General features: G+C 41.9%; 1 protein-coding gene across 2 annotated transcripts in view; it reads left to right on the plus strand.

Annotated features, from left to right (window-relative positions):
• The window catches only part of slit1a (slit homolog 1a (Drosophila)), a 77,599-nt gene extending 64,143 nt beyond the window's left edge, over window positions 1-13,456 (plus strand). The window contains exons 22-37 of one of the 2 annotated variants that reach the window (XM_026355057.1): window positions 842-910; window positions 982-1,053; window positions 1,156-1,227; window positions 4,784-4,855; window positions 5,932-6,095; window positions 6,186-6,310; window positions 6,415-6,518; window positions 6,616-6,755; window positions 7,042-7,135; window positions 7,262-7,399; window positions 7,502-7,730; window positions 7,829-7,959; window positions 8,064-8,218; window positions 9,112-9,394; window positions 9,814-10,025; window positions 10,113-13,456. In XM_026355057.1, the coding sequence (XP_026210842.1) occupies window positions 842-910; window positions 982-1,053; window positions 1,156-1,227; window positions 4,784-4,855; window positions 5,932-6,095; window positions 6,186-6,310; window positions 6,415-6,518; window positions 6,616-6,755; window positions 7,042-7,135; window positions 7,262-7,399; window positions 7,502-7,730; window positions 7,829-7,959; window positions 8,064-8,218; window positions 9,112-9,394; window positions 9,814-10,025; window positions 10,113-10,351 (2,299 nt within the window). In that variant the 3' untranslated portion in view covers window positions 10,352-13,456. The remainder of the gene's footprint in view (window positions 1-841; window positions 911-981; window positions 1,054-1,155; window positions 1,228-4,783; window positions 4,856-5,931; window positions 6,096-6,185; window positions 6,311-6,414; window positions 6,519-6,615; window positions 6,756-7,041; window positions 7,136-7,261; window positions 7,400-7,501; window positions 7,731-7,828; window positions 7,960-8,063; window positions 8,219-9,111; window positions 9,395-9,813; window positions 10,026-10,112) is intronic. The other variant, XM_026355058.1, reaches the window with a different exon arrangement.
• Window positions 13,457-14,745: the final 1,289 nt, after the last annotated feature.

Raw genomic sequence — 14,745 nt, forward strand, 5'->3', positions numbered from 1 at the left:
ACCTGAGTATAGTCAACAACAATAGCAGGAGAAAGCCCTTACAGCCCCACTCAGAGGGACCAGCCTCTAAATCAGCCATTTATCAAGGTGACAAACCACTGCTAGCACTTAGTGTTGGCAGTCATCAGGGTGCTTGTATCCCTGAAGGCATGATGTCAACTGTAGAGGCTTGTACATACACCAGTAGGTAAACACACACATGCATGAATGCACATACAAGTGTTTCTTAGTCATTTCAAAAAGTGGTTGCTGTGTGACATCAGGAAATAAAACATGAATGTGATAAATTTGCCATCTATTGTATGTCCAGCTGTTTTAGAGCCAGTAGAAATGTTAAATAACACCAGTATAGCTTCTGGCATGAGACACATGTTCTAAAATTAGTATTTGAAAGACAAAACATGAGATTGTTTTGGCTGCAAACACATGGGAAAACAGTGTTGTGATGTCCTGAAATAACCATCTTTGCCTAACCAGTAACACCAACCTGGTGACGAAAGGGCCAAATAACATAATGAGAGAATTTCCTCCACCTAAAACCTAAAAATAAATGGTTATACTTTCTTGGAAGAATTTGAGGACCACTTATTAATACAGTATATTATAACAAGTAACTGTTGCTATACTACTTCCAAAACATGTGCCATATTTTAAATGTCCTTATGTATGAATATCACAGTGGTTGAATTTAGTTAGATTGTAAATACTTACTGACTTTGTAGCTGCTCCTAGTGTTGTTTGTGTTGGACAAACTGTGACTGTGGTTTGAAGAGTGTTTCATTATGCACTTTGGATTGTATATATCTGCTCACTGCTGAACTGTTTGTGTCTCTTTCTTCAGGTATTTGGATGGAAACCAATTCAGTGTTGTGCCAAAGGAACTGTCCACTTTCAAATACCTACAGCTGGTGTAAGTTTTTGTCTATCTGCCTCTGTTTCATTATTCAGATCGGTTTGGTGAACTTATTCCTTTTTTTTTAGAGACCTGAGCAACAACAAGATCAACTCTCTGACCAACTCATCCTTCGCTAACATGAGCCAGCTGACCACTCTGTAAGTCCTGACCAACATCAGCCCTTCAGACCAAAGATCTTAGATGTGCTGACAGTAGGATTGAAACAATCTTTACATGTGTAATTATTTTTCTATTTGCAGAATTCTGAGCTACAACTCCCTGCGCTGTATCCCCAAAATGGCCTTCAGTGGACTGCACTCTCTCCGATTACTGTGAGTTTATTTTTATGTATTTACATGCATGCATACATGTGCATCTCTTTTTCGCATGTCAGCCTAGGGACTCAAAATCCTATTTTTATTATAGGTTCTATGTGTCTTGCCAGTGGTATGAGACTGTGTGTCTTTTTTTCTCAAGCAAATCAAATGTTTCTTTGTTGTCATATAATTTCAAGCTAATGCTCAAAACAGCAACTTCATTGGATTTTTGAAGTTATTTTGAAAGAAGAGTTTTAAGAAGGATATTTTTACAGCTTGCTCTGACTACAGAGACAGTACAGCAGATGCTGAGAATCTTTGATTGACTCCAGAGGACAGAAACACAGTCTAAACAGTTATGGCAGCACATGAACTCACACGCGCACACATGCAGGCACAACCATCAACCTATTTTCTATGTTTGACTGGCAGCTATGGGGGCAGCAGCAGTGCTTCTTCTAGCTCCTGCTTCTGCCCACACATCTTCAAACATCTGCCCAGTCTGCCTGTTCACCTCTAAATGCCCCAAGCTCATCACTGCCTCACCGTCAGGGCCAAACACGCTCCCCCACAAGCCACTGTACAAGATCACTCTGACACTGATTACCGGAGAATGTTTGCCCCGCTAACCGTAATGGTTTTGACGCTGCCGCCGGGCTTTTATGAAGTTATGAAGTCTTTGATTGTGCACTCTCAGTGACCATGGGCTCCCAGTAGGCGAATTGGTCTGCTAAATAACTGAGATGTAGAATGTAAATGTGTTCGACAGATAAATGACGAAACCAAACCAATCTCTGGACCTGCATCAAAAATATTCAGCAGCTGGATGCCTCACACTTTAACTCAAATGAACAGTTTAGTTCTGTGAGGGAGAAATAGAAACCAGGCCCAGCAGTACTCCTTATAAGATTATGTATGCTTCTGTGTGTGTGTCTGTGTGTGTTGGTGCCTGTAAGCATAGCCTACATGTTTGTCATCTACTGGCTTGGTGCCCGTTAGTATGTGTGTGTGGAAGCAGACTTATCGGCCTTCCATGTGTGCTCATAGCAGGCACACTTTTTACTACTGACAACAAAGCTTCAACAAAGCCTCTTTTTATGGTGAGATTCGACTAAAGCCCCCAATCATTACGAGACACAAAGCGTAAGAGCCCTTTTAGTGTGGAATGAGAGCGAAGCTCGGTCATCATTAGCTGATGCCGCCGTGCGAGCTCAGGCTCATTGCTTTGATCTCTAATGAAGCTGCGTCCGTTATTTCTGCTCTTACTCACTCACGCCACCTTTACTTCTAAAATATTCCCCGTGCAAGGGTGCTAGACGCCATGTGAGGCCCTCCCTCAGTGCCACACATAGAATACAAGCCCCCAAAACTACAGTCAAGCTCAGTTGTATCAGACTGTCCGAAATACCTTATTGTCTCTGTCAGACAGGAGTCCAGATGAAGCAGAAAACGTGTGATGTGTTTAATGTTAGTGTGATCAATCATAACCCTCTCTTAAAATGTCAATAGGTGCAATGGCTTTTTCTTTTTTAACATCAGGCAAGGCTTGGGGCTGCAACAAAACTGACGCGACAATGAGCTCCATTTAATTGTTTCAAGTTTAAGACTCCACGCAGGGTTCAAAGTTCAAAGTTGGAAGCTTCATAAAAACCACAGTGAGATGCCAAAGCTGGCTATGAGAAGGGAACATACACACGTACTCACACAAACTGAGGTGCCGAAGCCTTTATAAAGCTGCACCTTTGGCTTTACAGAGCAGTAAAGAGCAGAAGAATCATTAACGCTCAGGGCTTCAAACAGACCAGAGGTCTGAGGCTGGCATGGATGTGGTGTGGTTTGGTGCAACTGTACATATGTGTGTGTATGTGTGATGGTTGTGGTTTGAGCTGAAGATTAATAAGCTGCTAATTGGCCTGCTGGGTATTTGGTGTGAGGTGAGTGAGCTTAGACAGCGCCGGGGTGTGGCCCGCCAGGATTTGGGTGGAAAGCTGTGATAAAAGAAAGTGATATGAAAGAGCGTGATAAAGAAAGAGAACAGGAAAGAAAGCAAAGCCTGCAAAGAATGAAATCAAAACAGACGTGTTCTCAAACTGCTGTTGGGCAGAGTGCTGTGAGAAAATGCTAGTAGCACATGATCCTCAACACAAAAGCCAAAGAAAATCATGCAGCGCAGAAGACACAATCACTTAACATGATTAAGCGTTTGAAGGTAAATAAGTCTGTTTGCAAATTTTGAGCAGCTGGACAACCTACGCAGACTGCACAAAACATCTTTAAGCCATCATTTCGCTCTGTCCAGAAACATCTAATGCAATTCCATTCCTAAAATTGTGCCAAACTAGAGATAGGTTGATATATGTCAGATGGAGTGATGTAATGAGATAGAAAAGAAAGAAAGACAGAGGGACAGAGAGAATTTTGGTAGGAGAGCAGATCAGGTTTCTTTCTGGAGACTCCCTGGCTCCTTTCTCCCATGAGATCTCTGCCTGGCTGGCACACTGCTGCTGGCATCATGCCCTCAGTATCCTGTTCTCCAACTACCAAAACCCAAACTCATTCTACACTAATAAGCATTCTCCCCTGCACACAGGCCAATTAACTTGTTGTCTCAGACGGTTACATTGTATATTTTCCCTTACGTACTCCAGCTTGGCTCTGTATCCTTAACACTAACCAGCTTCCCTCTCTGTATCCTTTCCCCTGACTCTTCCACAGCTTAGTGGTAAATCACAGATCAAACAAAGAAGGAAGTGAGGTTTTAGAGTCTGTTTATACATCAGTTCCCTCCATCCAGACATAGACAGCAGGTGTGTCATGTATTGGTGCTGTGAACTGAGCTGTCTAACATTAGCGTGCGGTCAGCTGGGGGTTGGAGGTGGTAATGACCTGGCAGATTACAGCAGCCATCAGTCATCAAACCATTAAAACATGTTGGGTTGTCACCCAAGATACAATGCAGTAAGGAAACTATTTTAATAAATAACAACATATACAAAATCTCCACACAAACATCTGCCCAAATATGCACATATGGAAATAAACCTATCAATCTGCACCAATGTTTTTCAGTCTCCTCTCTCTGTAGCCTTGTCGGCCCTGCCAGCCAGACGCACATACTGTAGAAACTTGACACCGGTCTTTTACAGACTTGCAGAGCCTCACATCTTTGCCAGCTGCACAAGGCTCAAGCAGAAAAACCACCTACCACCCATTTAGAATTCCAACACAAAACTCAAGCATGTTCACAGTTATTTCTGGTTTAAGGTGTGTGAAAACAAAGTGTAAGATAAAGGCTGCAGCTAACATTTATTTTCATTTTTGGTAAACATGCCAATTATTTTATTGATCAAATAGAAAATGCCAAAAATGTTTTCATTTTTTGATTCATTTAATCTGATCTACAGTTAAAAACTATATATCAGAAGTGATTAATTACTGATCAGTGAATCATCTTAGCGTTCAACTCTACAGGTAACAGCTGCACAGAGAAGCTGTTTTTCTATGATGATATACATCTACGGTCATACATTTTAATTTTTTAATGTCATCTCCTTCCTCCATCACCTTTAAGGTCTCTCCATGGCAACGAAATCTCAGAGCTTCCTGATGGCATCTTCAACGACGTGGCCTCTCTTTCCCACTTGTAAGTAGTGACCACACATGCGACTCTATGCCCCGGTGGCAGCCTATGTGATACTATCTGCATGGACCACTGATTTTGTGAAGTCTGCACACATGTGCATACACACACAAACACACACACAGGGGGGTCTGGTCAGACAGCCAGAGAGTGCAGCTCACAGTGGCCTGTCTGTAGTCCTCTTTGGTGGGCTCCATATGAGCCGAGACCCTCCCTTAATCAACCACAGTCCTGTGGTTAAAGCAACACACAGACCCTTGTACTGTCTCATCTCTGAAACAAACACACACACATTTACTCATACACACAGATTCTCCACGGTCTGTGGACTTCAGTATTTGTTTTGGTTTGTTTATTTATGTCTGTAATTTTGTCTGTCTTTCGGGTGTGTGGTGCGTAGACATTGTATGGTTGTGCATGCACTAGCCGTGACTTTGCTTGTGGGCCTTCCACCTTCTAGATATTGACATCATCCCTTGACAGTCACTGATCAATAGACCTATCAGAGCTCAGGATAGAGAGAATGACACAAAGACATTTTATGGAGAGCAGTTCAAGAGTCAAGGCTGCATGAAAACACAGTGGGAAGGGGAGGATTGGAGGGGAGCCACTGATCCACAGTCACACTCAAGTGACTTTCATGTTAACAGATGTCAGGTGTCAGCTATTGGCTCAGCCTGAAAGATGAGCCTGTGTTCCACCGTAATGGAACCGCATCGATTCAAGAGTGTTTGTGCATCCAGTGGTAGGACAGAGCGCCATTGATTCACGACCACCATGACAGAAGTGGTTAAGAGTGCCTTCTGTTTACACCTTTCCCTATAATTGAGAAGTCTTCCTCCAGATGATGCATGGCCCAAAGTGGCATTAAGAGATAAATAAATTAAATCTGTTTTATTCTTGCAGCGGCAGTGTTTCAGTTGTGAAGTATTCCAAGTTGACTTGGGCATGGTTTGTTTTAAGTAGGGACGTAGAGACACCTGCTGGTGAAAGAGTGTACTGCAGTAGCAAAACAAATGAGGTATAAAACACCTGTCACCAAATCACTGATAAGTTTGTTTCTTTTTGTCCTTTATCAGGGCAATTGGCGCCAACCCCTTGTACTGTGACTGTCGCCTGCGCTGGCTATCTGACTGGGTGAAAACTGGTTACAAAGAGCCTGGTATTGCCCGCTGTGCTGGTCCACAAGGCTTGGAGGGCAAATTGCTGCTCACCACACCCGCAAAGAAGTTTGAATGTACAGGTACGTTATTATGTTTGACACTGAAAATATACTGAAAGTATCGCTAGTATCCATGTACAGTTGATTCTTATTGGTGTTGTGTTTCCCTAGGAGATGTGGATGCTGCAGTGCTGGCCAAGTGTAACCCCTGCCTGTCTAGTCCCTGTCTGAACCAAGGCATCTGTCACAGTGACCTGGTGGAAATCTACAGATGCAGCTGTCCTCCAGGATTCAAGGTCAGAGTTGCACAGTGCTACCACCTATTTGTATATATCTGTGGTGCAGCTTATACAAAGATATTATAGGAAAAGATGAACATCATGGGCGCTTTCTGTCTTAGGGAAAGAACTGTGAGACAGCTGCCAATGCCTGTGTGAGTAACCCATGTGCCAACGGAGGAACCTGTCAAGTGAGGAGTGACGAGGATGAGGAGGGGGAATACGGGTGAGAAAGGCTGGCTTTTAAATCTGTCTCACCTACGAATTAAATGTTATTTACTTTAGAAGGAACATGACATAATGATTTGTGCATGTTTTTGTAGTTGTGCATGTCCACTGGGCTTTGAGGGCCCCACCTGCCAAATCAACACTGATGACTGCGAAGACAACGACTGTGAAAATGGAGCAACGTGCATTGATGGAATCAACAACTACACTTGTTTTTGTCCCCCCTATTACACAGGTTAGTCCATACAGTATAGTGTCACTGATGTCTGAGAAGCTACACTGCAAAAAATCAAGCTACTACAAAGTACAATATTACCTTAAAACCATTTTAAAAAGTCTCATGAAACTGGGAAATTGAAAACACATATTTAAAACTCCAACTTATTGAGGCATTATTTTTTAAACTGGTTACTTGACAAGATTGTTTACCTTGTATACATTTTTTAAAAATACTCTTTATTCTGTTTTTGCAGGATGATTAATCTGCATAGTACTTTTTTTCCACACTTGTTTCTATGTAGGGGAGATGTGCGAAGAAATGGAGGATGTGTGCGCCCCTGGACGGAGCCCCTGCCAACATCAGTCTACCTGCCTCATCACCTCCACTGGACCCAAGTAAGTGTTTGCACATCAGATATATAAAATGACCCTGTATCTTACATATGTTACAGATTAGACTAGTCTAGTCTAGACCAGACCCTGTGTTGTTCATGATTTTAGTATTGTGTTTGTGCGTTGCAGGTGTGTGTGTTCTCCTGGTTATGTTGGTGATGACTGCAGTATAGACTATAATGACTGTGAGGGACATCGCTGTCAGCATGGAGCTCAGTGTGTGGATGAGCTTAACGGATACTCCTGCATCTGTCCTGTTGGATACAGGTGAGGTCACCAGTGTAACACGAACAGGATTTATTTTGGCAATTTAGTTTCCTTTGCTTTACTTGCATCATCCCCTCATCTTCACTCTCTTTCTCAATGTAGTGGTCAGTTATGTGAGATTCCCCCATCTGCACTGTCCCTGTGTGAGCTGGCTGACTGCCAGAATAATGCCCCATGTGTGGAGCGAGGTGGGCATGCTCTTTGCCAGTGTCCTCCAGAGTTTGGGGGGCCACGTTGTGAGAAGCTGGTCAGTGTGAACTTCGTTGACAGAGACTCCTACCTACTGCTCTCTGACCTGAAGAACTGGCCTCAGGCTAATATCACTCTCCAGGTATGCAGAGTGTTACTGTGTGAATATGCAGGAATATTTCTATGAATTCTGTCTTTTGGGACACTTGTATATTTCCTAAGAACTCCCTTTGTCTGTAGGTGTCAACAGCTGAGGATAATGGTATCCTGCTATACAATGGAGACAATGATCATATTGCGGTAGAACTCTACCAAGGTCATGTCAAGGTCAGCTATGACCCCGGCAGCCAGCCAGGACATGCCATCTACAGGTAAGGCACCATGTGCTTTTTGACAGACTCAACTTTACTGACACTGTTGGTTATTTCCAGATTATCATGACAGTATTTCATATCGCATCTGTTTCCTTTGCCAGTACTGAGACCATCAACGATGGTCAGTTCCACACAGTGGAGCTGGTGACCTTTGACCAGATGGTGAACTTATCCATTGACGGGGGTCTCCCTACCACAATGGACAGCTTTGGGGCAGTGCGGCCCCTCAACGGGGAGGCTCCACTATACGTGGGGGGTAGGGGCCCTCTCCAGAACACACCTCCCTCCTCTGCAGGCACTCTAACTACTACACTACTGTCAATCACCACCCCTCCCCCTCGCTTTGTCACCACTGCAACCAAACCCTCCCCTTAACCGTGCAACCCTGTCCTACCTCCACCCATACCCTAGTCTTCAACCACACCATACCCATCTTCACTCATGACTGTGTTTGCTAGGAGACACAAATTAATTCATAGTATTAAACTAAACTCAGGTCTTCCAGTATGCTATATGGACACATTTCTAATCTATTCTAGACCATAACCTGTACTGGACATACACAAAAAGCACCACAACAGTTTGGTGTAGTCCTTACACTGTGTAAAGTACTCCCTCTAGTGACTTTCATAAGAACTACCAGACACAGTCTTGTTTTGTATTTGCATGCGTTTTACTTGCATAAAATGCAACTGTATTTATTTGTAATGTGTAATTTAGCCACTCTTGACATTAACAAAATTGGATATTTAAAATTTCAAAATGTAACTGAAGAAAGCCTCACATTTGCTGCCATGCAGCGCCAGGAGTGGCTCAGAATGTGTGTTAGTGCTGTGATGTGCTGTGTTGTGCTGTTCTTTGTTTTTACAACACTGCAGGATACATTTTCCCATTATTCTTTGCCGTCGGCTTTCGCTTCTTTCAAGGATGATGTGTCTTCTGGTGCAAATGCAAAATATCAAAGTCAGTTTGATAAGGAGCTGTGTATATTAATTTGACAACCTGTGTATGCACTGCTGGGACACACGTGTTTGAAAACGCCTTCCTTCATTACACTCATACCAGCCCTGTGTTAGCTGTCTGTCTGTGATCCAGTATGCATGTCCTCACACATTTTAAACATCAATTCTTTTTTCTCCCTACCTCCAGGCATGCCTGTGGACGTACATTCTTTCCGTCTCTGGCAGATCCAGAACGGTTCCAGTTTCCATGGCTGTATCCAGAACTTGTACATCAACAACGAGCTCCAGGACTTCACAAAGACCCAGATGAAGCCTGGCGTGGTACCGGGCTGTGAGCCCTGCAAGAAGATCTACTGTGTACATGGCATCTGCCAGCCTGATGGGGTCCAGGGACCTGTGTGCCACTGCCAGCCAGGTTGGAGTGGGCCTCACTGTGACCAGGCTACGACCAATCCCTGCCAGGGCAGCAAGTATGTCTACAAATGGGATACATATAATCCACAGCAAATATCTTATAGCCTATTGGCTTCCTATAGAGTAGCAGTGGTGTATTCAAATCTTGTTGTATTGGCACCAAAAATACCAATCCAACCGCATAATGTTAAGATAATCTCTTACACATCTAAGTCCTACGGCAAAGGGTTTGGACACCACTGGTGTAATATTTATCAGTGGTTAAATGTCAAATCTTGATCTGAAAAGGAATTAGTATCTATCTGTTAGATATATTTAAAGTAGATTTCTCTCTGATATGTATGTAAGTAAAAAATAGTAAGTATGAAACTCCTTGAGTATGTAAATATACTATTTTAAATAAATCTAGGCCCCTTTCCTTGATACTGCTCTTGTAATATGAACTTTAACTTATTAATATATTTTATTTTACCAGGTGCGTCCATGGAAAGTGCATCCCCCTGGACAGTCAGTCATACCGATGTGAGTGTGTGGAGGGTTACCGTGGCGCCCTCTGTAACCAGCAGGGAGAGCTGTTCAATCCTTGCCGTCGCCTGTCCTGTAAACATGGCCGCTGCCAGATCTCAGACACAGGAGATGCCTTTTGTCATTGTGAAAGTGGCTACACAGGAGAACTTTGTGATGCAGGTTGGTTTACTCTGTGTCTGTGTGTCTAGAAAAAGAAAAGTAATGAGTAGTCATTTATAGTAATGTCGGGATTTCTCTGTTTTCCAGAATCTGAGTGCAGAGGGGAGCCTGTGCGAGACTTCTACCAGGTACAGCGGGGCTATGCCATCTGCCAGACAACACGCATGGTCTCGTGGGTGGAGTGCACTGGAGTTTGTGACACAGGGGCTTGCTGTGCCAGCCAGAGAATGAAACGCCGGAAATACACCTTTGAGTGCAGTGACGGAACCTCCTTCAGCGAGGAAGTGGAAAAGACCATCAAGTGTGGCTGCGTGGGCTGCATGTAGCAGCATTCGCTCACATTTCCTGCCACTGCCGCCGAGCAGAAGATAGGAAGGAAGGAAGAGAGAGGACTGGAGGAAGACGAAGGAGAGAAAGAAAGAAAGAACGAAAGGAAGAAAGAGATTATAAAGAATATATATAAAACCTCTATCTATATATTATGGACAACAATGTTTGTAAAATAGGACATTTCCTCCCCTTCTAAGGGTTTGTGACCTACAGTAACAGAGAAACCAACATCATGAGCAACAAAGTAGAAGTGACAACAACCTCAACAAGACCACTGTAGCTGCAACATTGTTCCAAGGGTTCAGAGATGTCACGTGTTGCATTAGGAGTGTGGCATCCCTCCAACCCAATTTACCCAGTGTGAATTCCCCATGCATCAGTGAAGCCTTCGACAGCCATCTCCCATCTTTACTTTGTCGAGGCAGTAAGAACATTGGGGCCGGCCTGGCTAAGAAATGCAGAAGAGAGGCAGAGAGGGGAAACAGAGGGAGAAGCAGAGAGCTGGACCAATTGACTTGGCAAAGCTATCTTGAGTTGAGCTTGGCTGGGTTACCTGGATTGGGCTGGATATGGTTTGGGTTGCGTTGCGTTAAAGTTGTTGTTGGTTTGGTGTAGTACTTCTCTGCCAGGATACAGTCATCCATTCCACACATGCACATGTAGAAGCGAGCAAAGAAAAGTTAGGGTTAGTGCGGCACATAATCCAGAGTGGATGCTGAGGCTTCAAAGCCAGGTTGGTCTGGTGTCACAGTCGTTTGCTGTGAGTTGTCATAACATAAAAATTCCCCCAAAATAGAGACTGCACTGACTAGCAGCACTGAACATGACACATCTCTGAAGTACACGATCACACATGCATGGCATACATACACCTACGGAGTCTTAACACTTGTAGAAGTGAGAGGGCTTGTGTGGTACAACTTCGTTTTGCTCATACAGCAAACAATTTGGGCGCTGGCAGTGCCAAGTGGTTATCAGTCCCCCCAGCATGCATTGCCTCAGGGACAGGATGATTTGCATTATCCCACCCCCTTTTTTTTTTTTTTTTTTGCAGGAAGCAGTTTATCCCTGCTCCTCTTGATGCCTGCAGTATTAAACTTGGGCAAACTGTTGCATGTATGGAGAAGAGTTTGCCAACAAATATGTAGAGCTTGTTAACATCACTATAAATGTTATTACAAAACAAAAGTTTGCAGAATCAATGTCTGATTGTTTTTGTTTGTTTTGTTCTGCCTAATTTCTCATATTGATTTGTTTTATTTTTTTGTTATATTATGTCTCATGATGTAACCTTACTCCTTTAGCTCCCTCAACCCTCCCCGCCAACCCTTTATATAGAAATACCTAACAGATTCTAATATATATATATATTTGTATTTCATTTTGGTATAGTATTTTTCTATGTTAAAGAGTAAGTCTGGAAGCTTTAGGATTGGTGGAAATGCATTCAGTTGGTTCCCTAGGTGTTTTTATTTGTTGATCTCACTTACTCCAACAAAGTAATTAATTATGTTAATTGGCCAAAATTACAGCAGTTGGTTGGCCTTATTGTATAGGAGTCAGTATTGGTCTAGAAATATGTTTAATATTGTATATGTTGTCTTCCATGTGAATATTACATCTAATTCATGAGAGTCTGTGCTTGATTTTATTTATTTTATCTAAAAGGCATTTTCCTTTAGAAAGTGAAAGGCACAAATGATGCTGATGTTCAAAAATTTCAAAATTATATAAAAAGGTAAAATATGGAATAAAAACAGCATAAAAATCTGTAATTGTAACAACACTTAATGGCGAGTTACGACAGTGTTTTCCTCCTCTCTGGCGCACACATTCCTCATTTGCTGCAGGGACTCGAGAGGCTAGAGCTGCGTGTAAGAGACGTCCCTCTAAAATGTACCTTGTAATTACCATACCACGCAAGGCTTTTGATTGTTTTCATGTTCATTTTGTTGATGTGCTGGGTGGTGTTTCTATGATTTTTAATTTGAGAAATGGTTGTCATAGAAAGGTGTTTTTAGTTCAACTGAGTTCAAGTAGTCAAGCTCAACTGATCATAAGCTGCTGTCAAGCCAGAAGAAATGGGATGAAGTTGCCTCTGTGGACAATGATCATGTTAAGGTATATCATCCTAGAGTAGGCAACTGCGTGAAGCATTACACGCCTACTTCTGACAGATACTAAATGAGAAAAGGGTCTGGACATTTCAATATCTGTCAGTTCTGACTGGCTTTCCATACAACAAAAGAAGAAACGGTGCCAATTACAGTGAACACAACAAGTCATACCTGAATGTATAAATGTGTATAGATAAATATGACCTATGCTTATTCATGAAGTGGTAACTTTTAGCTGTTATTTAGTTTCCGATGTAAGATATAGAAATCACATACTGTTGAATAAGTGACAGTCCAATCAGGGCGGCTTAAGTCATTGTTCTCCCTGCGGATTGGGATGGTGTTTATCCATTTTGCTGATCTAAACGTTTAAAGTGTCTTTATCGTGTGAAAGGCTGCAGACCCAGAGCTCAGCTTGGTACCATGCCACATCACGGAGTTCCCATTCATATTGCTACCCATGTTAACTTTGTTTTACATGCTGTTGATGTGATCCCAGTGGTGTACAATTACATTAAAGATCTCAAAGGATACTGATGAACAGTCACTGTAATTTTTTAGGCTGTGTACCTCATAAAGGTACATATTTAGTAAAATGTGGCTTTTTTCATGTCTCCTTTCTTTAATCTGCACTGGACTGGTGAGATTCAACTTCCTGGTAGACATCTTAGTGGTGCTTGTGCTATATTGAGATGTAATTCAGTTATTTGGTCGCATGACCAGAAACGGACTTGCCATCTACAAATATATACGTAAATATGTTATTGTAAACAACACAGTGTCTCTGTTGTATTGAACTGGTGCAAAAACTTAAGAAATATACCTGGTTGGGTTCTGTCTGTTTCCTTTTTTTTGTTACAGGATTGATGGTGGGATTGAACTGAAAAACTCCCAATAATGCTGAATGTATGTAGTGCCACCGACAAAATGTTTACCAAACCTCCACTCTTTTCATTAATTAAACTTAAATGTGTGTGCTTTTAAGAATGTGCTGTCTTATTTCCTTTCCCTTGTACTTGATTTTTTTTTTATTTAAGAAAACTTAAATCTTTAAAAACCTTAAAACTAAAAGTAAAAATACTAAAATTGTCCTTAATAATTTCAGAGTTAGCTAATAATTTTTAGTTCATTCAACTTACGTTCTTGAGGATTTTACCATTGTATTTGATGTCCATTGTAAATAAACATCTATAAACCTGCAAAGAAATACACTCTTTAATCTAAATCATGCAAAAGATTTCTATTGTTCTCCTTACAATCTAAGTATTCAAGTGTAAGTTTTCTGTATGTTCACGAGTAGAGTATGAACAAGAAATAATTCAGCATATTTTTAGTGGTGCCCATCTGGCAAAATATTAAACAACTAAAGGTCAAAAAAGAGAGATACTTATTAGAGATAATGAGAGTAAAACGTACTCACCATAGCACATACTGCAGAGAGAGGATGTCACAAAAGGCGACCACTGAGTGATCACCTCAGCTCTCACCACTAGTTTTCATGGGTTGCGTCACATCACAGGTTAAGTATATCAAAATTAGATTAATTACTTTTAGTGTTGTCTTGAAACTTTGCCATTTCACTATTATAATGAATTAATCACAAATTTCTTCATGATGTCTTGGTTTTATTGAGAAGTTGTTGTTCATTCACTCTCTGATTTTTGCAGCGACTGAGATGATGGCGGACAACTGTTCACCAATCTGTCCCACAGTGGGAGCTTTCTGTGGCGCTCAGGACTTTTGCCTATGACCGTATGGCAAGTCATGCTAGGTCCCTGTTACAAGATACGCCTTCATTGGCTGCATCAAGTCGTTTCACAAAGCTAGCAGGCTTGCCATCAGGACAGAGTCCACCAGGAGCACAGTAGCTCAACTGGCCGGTTCCCATGAACAGCTATTTATTAACATTTGTTAGTTAGGGTTATAGTGAGTAGGGTTTCTTCTCTCTAGTTCTTTACTTATTCTTCAGCTCAACTTAAACTGCAACAGCACGACACTCTTCAAGTAAAGACAGTCCAAAAGTGTATCCCCTCATCACTATTTGCACAATTCAACATTAGGAGGGCTCTTGAGGAAAGGGAGTGGGATGATAATACGCAGCTAATATGCCAGAACATACAAAACAGGTAAACACTGTTGCATTTACATCTAGTTTTCAGCACATCATTTACTTACTTTGTATAAAAAAGGCCTTGTTCCCTAAAAAAAGTAGTTCAACTTTGTCTGGGTTCATACAAACAAGCCAAGAAACAAAACATAAAATTCAAACATCT

The sequence above is a fragment of the Anabas testudineus genome, chromosome 15 (genome assembly GCF_900324465.2).
Source record: "Anabas testudineus chromosome 15, fAnaTes1.2, whole genome shotgun sequence".
NCBI lineage: Eukaryota > Metazoa > Chordata > Actinopteri > Anabantiformes > Anabantidae > Anabas > Anabas testudineus.